The sequence below is a fragment of the Rousettus aegyptiacus genome, unplaced genomic scaffold (assembly GCF_014176215.1).
Source record: "Rousettus aegyptiacus isolate mRouAeg1 unplaced genomic scaffold, mRouAeg1.p scaffold_m13_p_8, whole genome shotgun sequence".
Classification (NCBI taxonomy): Eukaryota; Metazoa; Chordata; class Mammalia; order Chiroptera; family Pteropodidae; genus Rousettus; species Rousettus aegyptiacus.
The window spans coordinates 5326692-5341009 of NW_023416311.1; the positions used below are offsets into that span (position 1 = coordinate 5326692).

Sequence of the window (14318 nt, forward strand, 5' to 3'; positions counted from 1 at the left end):
CTTATTTCATAATGGACAACTGGAGTTCTGAAGTAGCCAAGATCTGACGATTGAAAAAACAAAGAAGGCAAGACTAATGGATGAGAATCTAGGCAGCCGATCATTCAACTGAAACCAAGCAGAAAGTCCTGGTAACATGCGAGGTACGAAGGTGTGGGGTTCCCGGCCCCCGAGGCTGAAGTGGACTTAACTCCTGACCCAGGATGAAGGAGGTTTCTGAACCAGTCCCTCATTCATTAAGGAATGAAAATAATCCACTCCAGCCCCGGACAAAGGTGGAGGGAGAGAGGCCATCTGACCTCTGCAGATGGAGCCGCATTCCTTGGCATCCAGGTCTGGCTCCGGGTGACCTGGCCAGAAAGCGTGTGGACTGCACCGTTTTGGGGCGAGAGCTCGGGGCACTGGCTCTCTGAGAACTGCTCGTCTGCGATCTCTCATGCAGGGGCCTGGGGAAGCTGTCTGGCTTTATGCGGCATGCTGTCTGAACCTTCCGTCAGGAATCTCTGGGTCCCTACACTCGTCTCTTCCGGTTTTGATTCTGCTGTTAGTCTGGTTGGTTGTCGTCTGCTGGCGATTCCCCCTGTGCATTTCCTCAATGCCCAAGAAGTAAGGGGGTGGGTGGGGTGGCAGCATAGCTTAGAGCGAGGGGTTCTCGAATGTGGCCCCCGTCACCAGCGTCCACACTGCCTGGAATCCATCAGAAACGCAAATACTGGGGCCTCACCAAGAACTACTGACTCAAGCTCTGGGGGCGTAGGGCCCCATGCTCTGTGTTTCGACAAGCCCCCCACATGCTGCCCACGCCAGCTCAAGTGTGTGGACCCCACGAAAGGGACCCCCGCTCCAGCCTCGTGACTTAGGCAAGACCCTTCACCTCTCAGACCCTCGGCATTCTCATCTGTAAAATCCTGCCTCGCTGGGCTGTTTCGAGGATTAAACAAATGAATAAACACAGTGCACAGGGCTGCTATCGTTATTATTGGTTGGAACAATTTAAATGTCCAATAGTACAAGAGATTTGTCGCTTCGACGGGAAACATTGCTGTTTCCGGTTGGCCCTGCTGCTTTGAGCTGTGCCGGTCACCTCTGCCACTGGGGCACACCCCGCGGGCACACCGCCCTTCTCCCAGGGCCCTGTCCGTTTTTTCCTGGGTTTTGGTGCTCTGTTGGACACAGGGTCAGTGCCCGGCTCAGCCTTCCTCTCCACCCGCCCAGGCTCCTGCAATGGCTTCCTAAGTGCCACCAGCCCGTGTCTCGTGTGTCTTCTTCCTTCTGGCCAGAGGGATCCTCTTTATACTCCCAACCTGAGTGTGTCACTCCCCTGCTGAAAAACCTCCGTCGGGTAGAAATTTAAGTCCTTCTGGTGACACACCATCCTACCCTTGGTCTTTCGTGCTTGGCTCCCTGGCCCGTCCTACCCGGCCGAGCAGAATTCCAGGCAGTCCCCAAACACCTACGCGTTCCACCTCGGCACACGCTGGTCCCTCTCCCAGGCGCAAGCCCCTGTCCACCCTCCAGCCTCATAAGCCTGGCGAGGCCTCTCCTTTTCTTCGACCCCCCGGGACGCCAGCCTGGAGCCCCCCACACTTCGCTGCCTCAGAGGCCCACTGTCCCCTTAGCTGCTGGCTTATCTGCCTGCCGGCCCCCTCCTCCACCTCTCCCCCGGAGCAGGGGTCAACGTTCACCAGTTTCTACACACTCGGAGCCCAGCTCAGCTGCTGGCACGATGATGAATGACTAAATGACCAAAAGCATCGAAAGAAAGGAGTTTAAAATGGAGTTCACAATGCTTTCATAAACAGGCTAAGCTCAAAAGGTAGTTGCCTCCGGGGGAATGAGGGGTACAGACAGACCCTGAAGGAGCAGGAGGACACTTCTGGGGTCCTATTCATGTTCTATGTCTTGATAGGGGTCTAAGTTACTCATTTATCAAAAACTCATCGAATGGTTACAAGGTTCAGGACTATTCCCTGCATGTAAATTTTACTTTAAGGAAAACAAAACTATAAACAGATAGTGAATGCTAATAATTTGCATGGTGATGTGTTTGGGTGAAGGATGCTAAGGTATTTCAAACGAGGTTTCAGATAACCAAAAAAATTAGCCAGTTTTCTGGCTGGTTGCTTGGCTGGCTAGATAGTTCCATGATAAAGCAAGTTGAGCAAAATATTAACCGTAGAGTCTAGTTGGTGGGTAGCTAGGTTCTCCTGATACAATTCTTTCAATTTCTCTGTAGGTCTGAAATGTTTACAGTAAAGAAGAACTGCTTCATATTTATGGACAGGGCTAAAAGTGACTCTTACTCCAAATGAGCTGTGTGATTTTTCCTGAATGTGGTAAATCCGAGCTTTCTGACCCTGAATCACCCAGCATCTCGTTAAGATGAAACTGAGTCAGCAATACTCAGGAGTCAGGTGGCCTGGGACGCTGCCTTTCCAATGAGTGCCTGGGGACGCCAATGCCACTTTGAGACGTGAGGGTCTATTGCATGACCACGTGTGATGCCCTGATGCCCCTGACTTCAATAGAAAGCCCTTGCCCCAACCCTAAGCGGTAGCCTCAGGGCCAGCAAGAGTACAGGACCAGAGAGGCAAGATGGGCAGGAGCTGGGGTGGCCTCACCCAGGCTCGGGCCCGGAGGACGCAGGGAGCAGTCCCGCCGGAATAGCCGTCTGAGTCATGCGACGGGCGCGGGGCCAGAGGGGGAGGGCTGCCGGGCGGCTGCGTGACTCAGCAGGAGGGACGCTGGACAGGCCCGGGGCTGCCAGCTCCCACCTGGGGCCTGCGTGACCCAGGCCTCCCCTGGGCTTGGCTGACCGAGCTCTCTGAGGACAGGCGGCGACATGTGACTGTTGCTGAGGACAGGAGAGAGGCAGGGACCGGACTCTCAACATCTTTCAGGCTCCACTGTGACACTATCCCTGAGGGTGACAGGGAGACAGAGGAGGCACCTAATAGTGCGCCCCTCCTTCGGCCTGGGGTGGGAGGGGGGTGAGCGAGCATCGGGTGGAGCCTCGACTTATTTTCAAGATGGGGGCCACTGGCCCAAAGTCTGCAATCTAGAAGTCATGTGACCTGCTCCCCGGCCTTCATCTCGATTGTGGTTCCGCGGTTATTTCCCTGCTGACCGCTTAACGAAGGTCTTCCGCCGACATCAGAAGCGTCTGGAGGGCACACCGTACACTGTGTCTTCCAAATGGCCAGACATTACCTGCCACCCCATGAGCTGGGGGCGGGAGGGGGGGGGTCTGTGTCCCCCGCCACCCCTGCTCCCAGGCAGACTCTGCTGACTGCGTCCATCGAGAGAGCTGGGCGGGAGTGACACTGTGTGACTTACGAGACTGAGTCATAACAGGTGGCACAGCTTCCACCTGGCTCCCTCTCCGGCACCCACTCTTAGAGCCCAGGCTGCCAGAGGAGACAACTCGGAGCTGCCGGCCCCGCCCAGGGCTGGTGCTGCTTTCGCCACCAGACAGGTGAGTGAGGAAACTTTCCTGCAAAGCATCTGACTGGCTGTAACCAGGGAGGAGGCAAGAGAATTAAAAGCCACAAGCCACAAAGTCTGCGATGTGCTGCTCAGCCCGGCAGCCAGGCCGCAGGACACCTGCAGACCGGAGGGAGATGTCGCCTGGGCTCGCTGACAGCCCATCCCCCACACCCGTGCAGGGGAAACCGGGTCCAGGGGGGTCACGCCCTCGGGCTCAAACCGCGGGGAACCTAGGGACTGAGGGCTGGGACCTGCCCGTGGGCCGTTCGCTCCACACATCCTGCCCTTTTCCCGCTGCACACCCTCCCCTTCCTCGCTGGGCGTCCCTGTCACGGGAAATGGGGACTGAAGAATGACACACAAACTGACGTCCCCGACACTCGGCGCCCCTCGGTGCCTTTGCTCTCCCCGCCTCGCTGTCCTCACCTCTCTTGTCACTGTCCCTCTCACTCTCTGTCCGAGAGGAGACCGCACTCTGCGGGGTGCCACCCCTTTGCCAATAAACTCGCCTTTGGACTCCAACTTGGGCGTGTGTGTTGAATTCTTTCTACACTCTCCGCCAAAGGACCCTCTCTTTCTCCTGGTGCAGGGCTTGGTCTCGCTGTCACTTGGGGACATTTGCCCTGGCCTGCACCGATTGCAGGAGAGACCCCAAGCGAGACCCACCGAGCCCGGTCAACGGCCAGGACTGTGAAACCTGCTCCTGTTGAATGCATAAACCGTGTCCACTTCGCGCACCGTTGTGTCCCTAGAACTGAGCGCTGTATACAACAGGTGCTTAATCAATGTCTGTGGAAGGGATAAAGGGACCTGGGTGGGATTAAAGCCCAGGGTCTGCCCAGCTGCGAAATGAGGCTCCTCTCCCACCACACATGCTGGCTCCACCAACAGATTCAAGGTGTGAGTTAGGGTCTCACAGCCCATCCCCTCCGAGCTCCGATCCCTAAAACAGAAAAAGAATGCGTGGGGAGCGGAGTGGGGGTGTTCTGGCCTCCAGCGGCCAGAGCTGAGAGCGTCAGGCGGCCCCAGGATGGCAGGGCCGGGCCCAGGCTGCTGGGAACACAGACACACAATGGGCGGAGGAGTTGGCTTTCCGAGCCACCTCTGGGCGCACACACCCAGGAAGGAAGTGAATGGAACTTCATACAGATGTCCAGAGGGGAGCAGAAATCTGAAACTCCCTGCAGCATAAGGTGCCCAGGACGGTCCTGTGTGAGAGGGCTGCTGATCAGACCCGAGGGAGCCTAGAAGGCCAGGGTCCCCGTCACCCCCGCCAGGCCTGCTCTCAGGGGAGCCCAAGATCCACAGCCACCCCAGGGGTGTGGCTTGTCCGGTGCAATACTCAGCTCCACAAAACGGCCGGACACTTAACAAATGTCTTCTGAGGGGGAATGTCCACTGGCCCACAGACAGAGACAGACAGACAGACACACACACACACCCCCAGCAGCAGACATCCGAGCTCCTCCGCCACAAGCGTGGCCGCTGCCTTTCCAAACTTTGCACACACACGCAAACACACATGTACAAGAACATACTAACACACACACTCAGACACACACCTACAAACACATGCAGATAAAAATATGCACATGCACATACACGCACACATAGGCTTGCACACATCTGCACGCGCGCGCGCGCGCACACACACACACACACACACTTTGCTAATTGCTCCAACCCACTTCCTCCTTGAGCAGAAAGTCCAAGAACGGGGCCTCTCAGGACAAAGCCAGGGCGCGTCACCCTCGTCCTCCGTGCTGACGCCCCACAAGTCCCTTCGCCACCCACAATGGCAGCCTCAGCCTTTTGCTGAGGCTCGGGCCAAACCCGACGGAACCACAGCAGCTGAAAACTGCTCCTGCTGCAATTTCACCCATCAACAGCTGACTAACCATGAACAAAGCACCAAATAAATGCTCCACAGGCTTCCCCTCCCTCCCAGGGCTCATCCAGCCTATAAGCGACTGTCCCCGCCTGTCAGACGCCATCCTTCGGCCTCCCACTGCTCCAGCCATGAGGGCTTTTCCCGCCACCATTCCCTCGACATCCACAGCAGGTCCTGCTCCGCCTGTGCGCTCACCACCGGCTGCCTGGACCGCTCCTAGCCTGGGTGTCGGCTCACCTGGCTCCTCACTCCTTCAGGTCTCTGCTCCAGTGCAGCTTCCTGGGAGAGGCCTTCCCTGATCGCTCTTACCAAAAACTGCAAAAGACCCCCAACCATCATCCCCATGTCCTTTCCCTGCTCCCTTCAGCATTTACCGCCACTTGACGGAGACTTGGGTCCTGGGTTACTGTTTGTCCCCACTAATGACAACGTAAACTTCCGGTGGGCCAGAACTCTGCTACCTCCCTGTGCACTCGGCACTGGATGTAAAAAGGGAGGGGGAAGAGGAGGGAGAGAGAGAGGGAAGAGAGGACAGAGGGGAGGGAGGGAGGAGAAAGGCAAGGGTGACAGATGACTGTGTTCCCTTTTACTCCCTCGCAGGAAGAGTGGCCATCTCTTCCCTGCCCGCCACTGTCCTTCTGCACGTGCAGGACTTTCCACAAACTGACAGAATGGGCAAGGGGTCTCAAGCTCAAAACCCTCGGGGGCCAGGCACACACCTAAGCAAGGCCATACAGTGCAACGGGGAGTGGTGGGGGCTGTGGCAAATTAGGGGACACTCCTCAGCTCTGGCCAGCTGTCGCCATGTGGGATAATGTCCCTACCAGGGCCAGAACTTCTCATCTGTCTAGGAAGCTTAGACAGAATTTATGTGAAACGTCCTCATTTTTAAATGTTTGCTCCATTTTTTTTGTAAAATCACCATGCCAACCAAATGAGAAAACCTACGGGCCTGCAAGACACAGCAAGTTACAGCTACGAATCGGTCTCCCTCCTTAAGCCCCCGCCCCTGGCCCAGCTGCGAGGACAGCTCGGTTCCCCCACCTGCACGTGGGGCGGATGCTATCACTTGTCTCCAGGCGCTTAGGGGGAAGGTGGAACAAGACCGCAGATGGAAGCCACTGGCTCAGAGCAAAGGCCCCGTCCGCGCCGGCCGGCCTTGCACGGTACAGTTCTCTCTCACACACACACTCGTGTCTCTGTGATCACACTTACAGGGTCGTTGATGGTCTCAGAGAACAGGGGCGCGCGGTCGGAGAAACAGGACAGCACGAGCTGAATCAGCACGAGGGAGAAGTAGATGTAGAAAGTGACGTCACGAAACAGGTCGACCTTGGCATCCTGCACGTGAGGGGAGGAGGCGGAGGTCACCTTCTGGGCGCGACTTGCGGAGGCCGCGGGGAGCAGGCTGCAGGAGGCCCGCCTCTCGGGAGGCCCAGGGACCAGCCCTCTTGCCCTGGCACACCTCCCTCCCCACCGCAAGATAACGTGAGAGAGGCAGAGCGTCGGGGCCTGGACCGTGCACCCGGGGAGGGCGTCCCCCCGCGGTGCGAGGAGGCCTGGCCGTGGGAGGGAACCAAGCCCACGTTCAAGGCCTGGCTCTGCTCGGACCGGCCGTGGGACTCGGTCAATTGACCTAACCTCTCTCTGTGCCTCAGACCAGTGCTCCTCAACTGGGGGTGATTTTACCCTCCGGGGAACACCTGGCAGCGTCCGGAGGCAATTCTGTTTGTCATATCTTGGGAGGGTGCTCCTGGCGCCCAGCGAGCGGAGGCCAGGGATACCCCTAAACGTCCTACGAAGCTCAGGACAGCCCCTTACAGCGCAAACGGCATTTAGTGCTGAGGCTGAGAAACCCTGGCGGAGTATCCACGGAAAGAACTTCATCCCCTGCCTGGCACTTTGAATGCACCAACTCAACAGGTGTCAGCTGCCATCACTATTAAAGAGAGTCTGTACTGTACACAGCAGGAGCTCAATAAACAGTCCACTTCTTTACCTTCCTTTGCCTGTTGCCAGTTCTTGATTAGCCCAGGATGGCAGGGAACATCAGGATAGAGCCTGAAAGCCCCTAAGGGCAGGCTGCGGCAGCCGGCCCGAACCACTTCTCAGCCTGAGCAACAGCAGAAGGCACTACAGTAATAAGGGGACGACCTAGGGCCCCCTGGGGAAGCAGCTGCTCTGTAAACACGGCTCCCTGCTTGGCTCTGTCCCAGACTGAAGACACCTCGCCCTGCAGCTGGCTGCTGACAGAGGCTCACGGGGTGGTGTGCATCAGCCCCTGGAGGGCCCACAGGGGCTTCTCAGAGGCCCTCGCAAAGGGGGTTCTAAAAGAAAGGTTAGATGAGGTAGGGAAATCCCCAGAGAAGAAGCCAGGCCCATGTGGTACCCATCCCCTGGTTCCCGTGGCAACACAGCCAAAAGGAACAGGCATCTCTCCCCAGGGCCACTGCAGGGAAGGTGGGCTGAGAGGCCGCCACTTACCTCTTTTAAGGCAGTCATGATTTTGGATCTCAAGATGGCAAGGGCACACAGTAGGGCTATAAGCCAGAATGTGAGCATTATCCCTGAGGACTGGACTCCCTTCCTTCTCTCGAGCTGAATTAAAAAGGTAGCAAGCAGCTGGAAGAGAGGAGCACACAGAGAGAGTTACTGGGAGAAGGCCGGGCCCGCAAGGCCGCCATGTCCAGGCAGACATTGGACCCTGAGTCCGACCCTGAGCAGGGCTGCCCTCAGCCCAGTGTGCAGAACAGCCTGGGGCAGGCCTGGCTCCAGTCCCGGCCCTGCTCCCGCCTCGCTGGGTGACCCTGGGCAATTTACTGAACCTCTCCGAGCCTCTGCTGCCTCACCTGCAGAACGGAGTTCATGACAGCACCTAGCTCGAGAGACGTGAGAATTGAACGAGACCACGTACTCATCTGGGACGGGCTGGGAAAGTCAAGGGGGAAAGTTCAGTGTAGAATGGGGATGGGCACGCTTCTTTCTTAAAAGGCCGGACAGTAAGTAGTTCGGGCCCTGTGGACCACGGCGTTCCTGGCGCAACCACTCCCTGTTGCCATGGGAGCGTGATCGCAGCCCTGGACCACACGTGAATGGACGAGCGTGGCCGCGTGCCGAGGCCTCGCTGACAGATGCAGGCGGTGGGCCCACCCTTGATTCGGAGCTGGGAAGGCCTGTGCTCATACTCTCCCTGGGCCACGGTGATGACTGTTCTCCCTAAGGGAGCAAGTGCTCCCTTCGCTAGGTACGAAGTATCCGCGTGCACTTACTCAGTGCTCCCCGGCGGCCCCCGAGAGAGGGAACCCCAGTTTGCAGATGAGGAAACGAAGGTCACGTCGCCTGCCTACAGTCACATATCTCGTCGTCAGGGCACTTCGTGAGAGCAGTGTGGCCGGGGGTGGGGGGACTGGGATCTTTTATATCGTTCCCGATACCTGGGGCCACGACACCCATTGGACATGTGACTTCATGATCGGGGAGAGAAAATAAACAACACAACTGCTTTTTCCTTGGAAGAAAAAAATAACATCATGGCCACCCTATAGAGAGGCAGGGCCCCAACGCCAGCCACGGTCACGAGCCAACTCCCGAGGAACCCACGGCACCTCCCCTCACTCCCCAGAGGCTCAAGAGCCAGAAAAACATCTGTCCATCTGTCCTGCTCGGTCTCCCATCTCCTTATTTCCCCTCATCTAATCCATCGGTAACACACACTGGCTTTGCCAGCAAAGCCCGTCCTCAGTTTACCTGCTGCTCACCCTGGTCCCAGCCTCCATCCCCCTCCCCGCCACAGCTGGCCTCCCCAGTTCCGCTCCTGCCCAACAATCCCCTCTCCACTCGGAGGCCACAGTCAGCTTTTAAATATGCAGAGCCAGACACGCCACAGACCCTTGGTCAAAACCTGTGCCTTTAGGACTGGGGCTTTTAACCCGGGGCTCAAGGCCAGGGTGTGTGGAGAGAACCCGGGAGTCTGTGAACTTGGATGGAAAACGATTACAGCTTCGGTTCCCACATCAGCACCCAAATGGCAAGTGGAAGCAATAAACCACGAGGGCATTAGCGAGGGACCCTGCCACACTCTCAGAAACTGTATCTGAAAATACAGAGCAGGAGATGTCCGAACGATCCCGTACGGTCACGGCCATTTGGACGTTAGGGAGGCGTCGCCCCTGCCGCTAGATCTTCGCACACTAACAGGGAAGCACCTACATTTTTCACTTTGTTCTTTTCATCTTTTGATAACCATATTTAAATATATTTAGTTTCCCCGCCCAAATGTGCTGTAACTGAAGAACAGATAAATGACGGTGAAACCATTCAATCAAATACACTTAGCAATTAAAGAAAACAAAAAAAAAAGATCATTGGATGCACACGACAAGACGGCTGAACCACAGGTGCTGAGAAGCCAGACTTAAACTGCTCCAGCCGGCATGGCCCCACCCACACAGGGACAGGAAAAAAATGGCAGCAGGTCCCAGGGGAGGGGTGGAGGCAGAGGCTGACTACAAAGGAGCAGCCCAGGGAAGTTTGTGAGGTGAGGGAACTGCTCTATATATTGGGGAGGGGGTAGCTGCAAGATGGTGCGTATTTATCAATTAAATCTCACGTGAAAATATAAATGCACAGCACAAAATCTTCACAAACGCGCGTGCGCGCGCGCACACACACGCACACACACACACACGAGTGTGTGGGATTGGCTTCCTTCGTAATCCTGAGGAGGATTACATACATCGTTCTGAGAGGGAGACCAGACCGGCAAAGGGGAGAGGGATCCACAACAAAAAGGTACAGAACTCAGCTTCAGGAGCGAAAAACAAACCAAAACCCACTCGCTCGGAAGCTCAGTGGCCCACAGGGTCAGGCCTCTGCCAACGCTGCCATGCCAGCTCCCTCCTGCCCTCCTCCCCTCTCCACCCCAGCCACACAGGCTCACCCTCAGCCTCTCCCTGCAGCCCCAGGACCTTTGCACGTGCCGGTCTCCCCAGCTCGCTGGTCCCCTGCCCAAAGCCGCGTCGACTTTCTGACATCCTGCTCGCCCTTGGGGCGTCCGCTCCGTCATCTCTTCCTCCCGTCCCTCCAGACCACGCTTAACTTCACTTTCAGAGCGATGTCCACCCAAGCAAACATTTTCTGCCGTTCTGGGAGATCATCTGCTGAACATGTGCCCTTCTGGACTGTGCACTCTGTGATGAGAGCTACTGCATCTGCTAAATCTTCAACCCCTTGGCAATGATTAGGAAGAGAAAACATTCGCCGACTGCCTCGCGTCCCATATTCCTAGTGTATGCACCTCCCCATCCCCGCGGGGTGTCAGGAGAACGTTCCTGCAGCCTGAACAGCAGGGCGGGCCCTGCCTTCTGCCCTGGAGCCCCGAGGGGGCGGGAGACCGAGGATCTCAAGAGCCCGTCTGCCTCTCGGCCAGCCCAGCTCTGCCGCGTGCTGGCTGTGCGCTGTGTGACCCTGGACTAGTTCCGTCTCTTCTCTGTGCCTCAATTTGCTTCTCTACAAAATAAGGATAATGAGTTAACATGCTTAAATGAGCCATTGTGCAAAGGGGTTAGGACAGCGCCTGCCGCAGGGTGTCCACCGTCAGCGCGTGATGTAGCGATCCGCTCCGCGGCCCCTCGTGACCTGGCTCCGCCCTGCCCTGCTGGACCCAAATTCCGTCGCATCCACTATCTCCCCGCTGAACCCACACTCCGCGTTCCTTGCTTCATGGAACAGCTCGTCCTCCTTCCCCCCAATGCTCCCCTTTGGCCTCCAACCATTCCTGGGACACACTGTTCTCCCCACTCAAAACGTCCTGCCCCAAACCTGCCCTCTCCTCGTCCTACAACACCCAAGGGCTATGCTCACCGAGAACCTTCCAGGCTTCTCGGAGGACCCCAGGCCCATGGCGCCTTGTAGGGGTGGCCCTGGATGCAGAGTATGTCACTGTGGAACACAGGGGCCAAAAGCATGGCCTCTGGGGTGACCGCCCCTCACTTGGCTATGGACTAGCTGGGTGACCTTTAGAAGGACACATAACCTCTCTGTCTTACCTTAAAATGGAGGCAAAGTGGGACCTATCACTCAGGGTGTCCTGAGAATTAGAGATAGTGAGTACCCAAAACACATCGGTTCTCATAAAGCAGTTCCCCTGTCTGCACACCCCACTAAATTAGGGACCCCCGTGGGGCACGGTAGTCTCTCAGTTGGCGTGGCCTTGAACCCCTCGTGTCAGAGCCTGAAAGCGCGAGAGGCCGTTAGGTCCCAGGCAATTACTACAAGCGACGGAGTCAGCCGGGGCAGGGACGGAGCACGGCCCGCGCAAGGCGGGGTGGCACCTGGCGCTCGGCAGCAGGGAGGGCATCGAGGCACGGTGGGGACCACGGCGCACCGGGCAGCCCGCGCCCCGCTCAGAGGCTGCGGTCACTCCAGCTGCTCTGGCGCCCTCGGAAACGATGAGTCTGGGGTTGCCCGATTTTTGAGTTTTTCGAGAGAAGCCAGATTTCTGGACTTCTACTGTGAGGTCTTGACATTTCTCAATGCCGGCCACTACTTTTGCCTCCACACTGCCCAGTGGAGAGCCAGCCCCGACTTACCATGGTGATGCCCAAGAGGGTTGGGCTGACCAGAAACACGGGGGCTGGAAACTTGCCCCAACTTCTTTCCCAGAAAGAGTAGAAGAGTTCTGCCCAGCAGACAATCCACAGCAAAAACCCCAAGGCCTGGAAGAGAAGCACAGACACGTCTTACGATGGGTAGCACTAGAACATTCCCCAGCTCAGCCTCAGGGGGACCAGCCAACCCCTAGACTACCGGCTGTGGTCCTCGGATACAGCACATCTCCTCTGGAGCCCAGGTAAATGCCAGGTAGGGTAAGCCACCATCTGGACCATCTCTCGCTGGTCAATAACCAGGCGTGACTCTCTTTGGCCACTCTTTGCCTCAATACCTGAAAACTCGGGAGCTCAGCCTAGAGCTTACCTATAGGAACAATCACAGCTGCTGGCCTAAGGCCCCTCTCGCAAGAGCCATTCATTCAACAACGTTCATCCGGCCAAAATTTATTAGCGGCCTACTATGGGCCACAGAGTTTTCAAGGTGCCCAGGATCCGAGAGTGAACAAAAAAGAAAAAAAGTGGCCTGCCTTTGTGGAGCTGAGATTCTAGTGAAAGGAAACAGGCAAGAAACAGCCAGATACACATTATAACACCAGGGAGTAATAAGCGATATAAGGAAAAATAAAAGAGGTAAGATAAGGGTGGTCGGGGAAAGCCTCTCTGATCAGGTGACGTCTGAGTGAAGAGCCAGAAGTGAATATCTGGGGGAGAGAAGAAGCCGGGCAGCGGGAACAGCACGTGCAAAGGCCCTGGGGTGGGACCGCGCCAGGTAGGGTCAGGGCTGCTGCAGGAGACAGGAGAGCAGCCTGGGGCCAGGCCGAGCTGGACCACTGTGAAGACCTCCTGAGGGCCTCCCGATTGATTGATTGATCGATCGATCGATCGATCGCAGTGAAAAGCCACCGGGAGGGTCTGCGAGCAAGGCAGGACCAAAATAATGATTTCCATTTTAAAGGCAGATGTTGTCTCCCGAAAAAAATATAAGAGCGCTCCCGGAGATCGAAGGAAGATGTTAGATCTAGCTCGGGATGGGAAAATAGATCCCGCTTTAAGATGGGCTTGAATTGTGATGTTGTAGGCAAAGTAAAATCATTCAAGTTTTCCTGTTTGCCGAGGGTTTATGGGACTAAGCCTTGGGAAATGAGGCTTTAAAAAAAATCGCTGAGAGAGAGGTGCAATTATAAAATTTAAATTGCCTCTAGGGTGTGTTGTTAAGTACCTGCAGATACTCAGACAATGTCAAAGCTACACTGAGTTACAGGGGCCATCCTCTCTGACTCCTAGGTAATCTGCCTTACATACCAGCCCTTCCACTTCCCAGGTTCAACTCAGTGCCTCTGAAATTATTTGTCATGTCTTATTTTTTTTTTTTAGCATAGACTGGGAACACTTGAAAACTCAGATACCGGAGGTAGTACCAGCAAGTGTTCAGCAGAAACTAACTCCATAAATAAATGGAATTCAACTCCACACGTGCCGTGTTCAAGCACACTTAGGAAGCAGCCTATTTTTAAAATGTCTTCTTTAAATGTAAATATTTGAATGAAGTTTTTGTGTTCGATGTATTCATCTGCTGTATCAACCACGGTTTCAGAATTTACCTTTTGAACAAGTTGGCTTCAGAATCTGTAAAATGAACCAAGAATCTTGTGTGTCAAAGTAAGACGTGTGAGAATAACGTGTCCATAAAACATGGGTCTTGCAAGCACACACACACACACACACCCCTACGGAGATGCATGCTAAGTCAGGGAGAGAAAGTGGGATGAGGAGCTTGGTATGCACATGCTCTTGACGAGCCTTCCCCTCAAGGACTTACTCTTCACAGGGGAAAAATCCAGTAACTGTGTCCTGCAGAAAACAGATGCCACTTTGGCGAAATGATCAAAATTCACCCAACAACGAGTGGGCTACTGTACGTCCCCAGATGTAACGGCCTGAGAACCTGACATCCTTCTCACACTTTTCCAGCCAGATGTGAGCCCCCTGACTCTGATCATAAGGAGATACTATACAAGCCCGAGCCGAGGCCTCACTCTAAAACCACAGGCCCACATTCTTCGACTATGTCAGCGTCATAAGACACACACAAAAAATGGTGATGAGGTGAGGTCTGCCAGATTAAAGAATAGTAAGAAGGCCACAGGACTGACTCCTGGTAAAGCACGACCTTGGGGAGAAAAAGGCTCGAAAAGACACTACTAGGGTGATTGAGAAAACTGGAATACAGACAGATTTTGTAAAAAAAAAGAAAAAAAGAAAAAAAAAGTTGCGTCCATATCACATTTCCTTTATTTAATAACTGCACTGTGGTTACATTAAGAGACTGT

The 14318-nt window shown here is 55.5% G+C and overlaps 1 protein-coding gene across 6 annotated transcripts in view; it reads right to left on the reverse strand.

The window, feature by feature from the left end:
* Positions 1–14318, reverse strand: part of ABCC1 (ATP binding cassette subfamily C member 1) — a 117503-nt gene that overhangs the window by 72860 nt on the left and 30325 nt on the right. For 5 of the 6 annotated variants that reach the window (XM_036226247.1, XM_016156959.2, XM_016156957.2 and 2 more), the window contains exons 3-5: positions 11968–12093; positions 7862–7999; positions 6593–6718 (exon numbers count right to left, since the gene is read on the reverse strand). In XM_036226247.1, coding sequence (XP_036082140.1) covers positions 6593–6718; positions 7862–7999; positions 11968–12093 — 390 coding nt within the window. Of the gene's footprint in view, positions 1–6592; positions 6719–7861; positions 8000–10316; positions 10978–11967; positions 12094–14318 lie in introns of those variants that run through there. The other variant, XM_016156961.2, reaches the window with a different exon arrangement.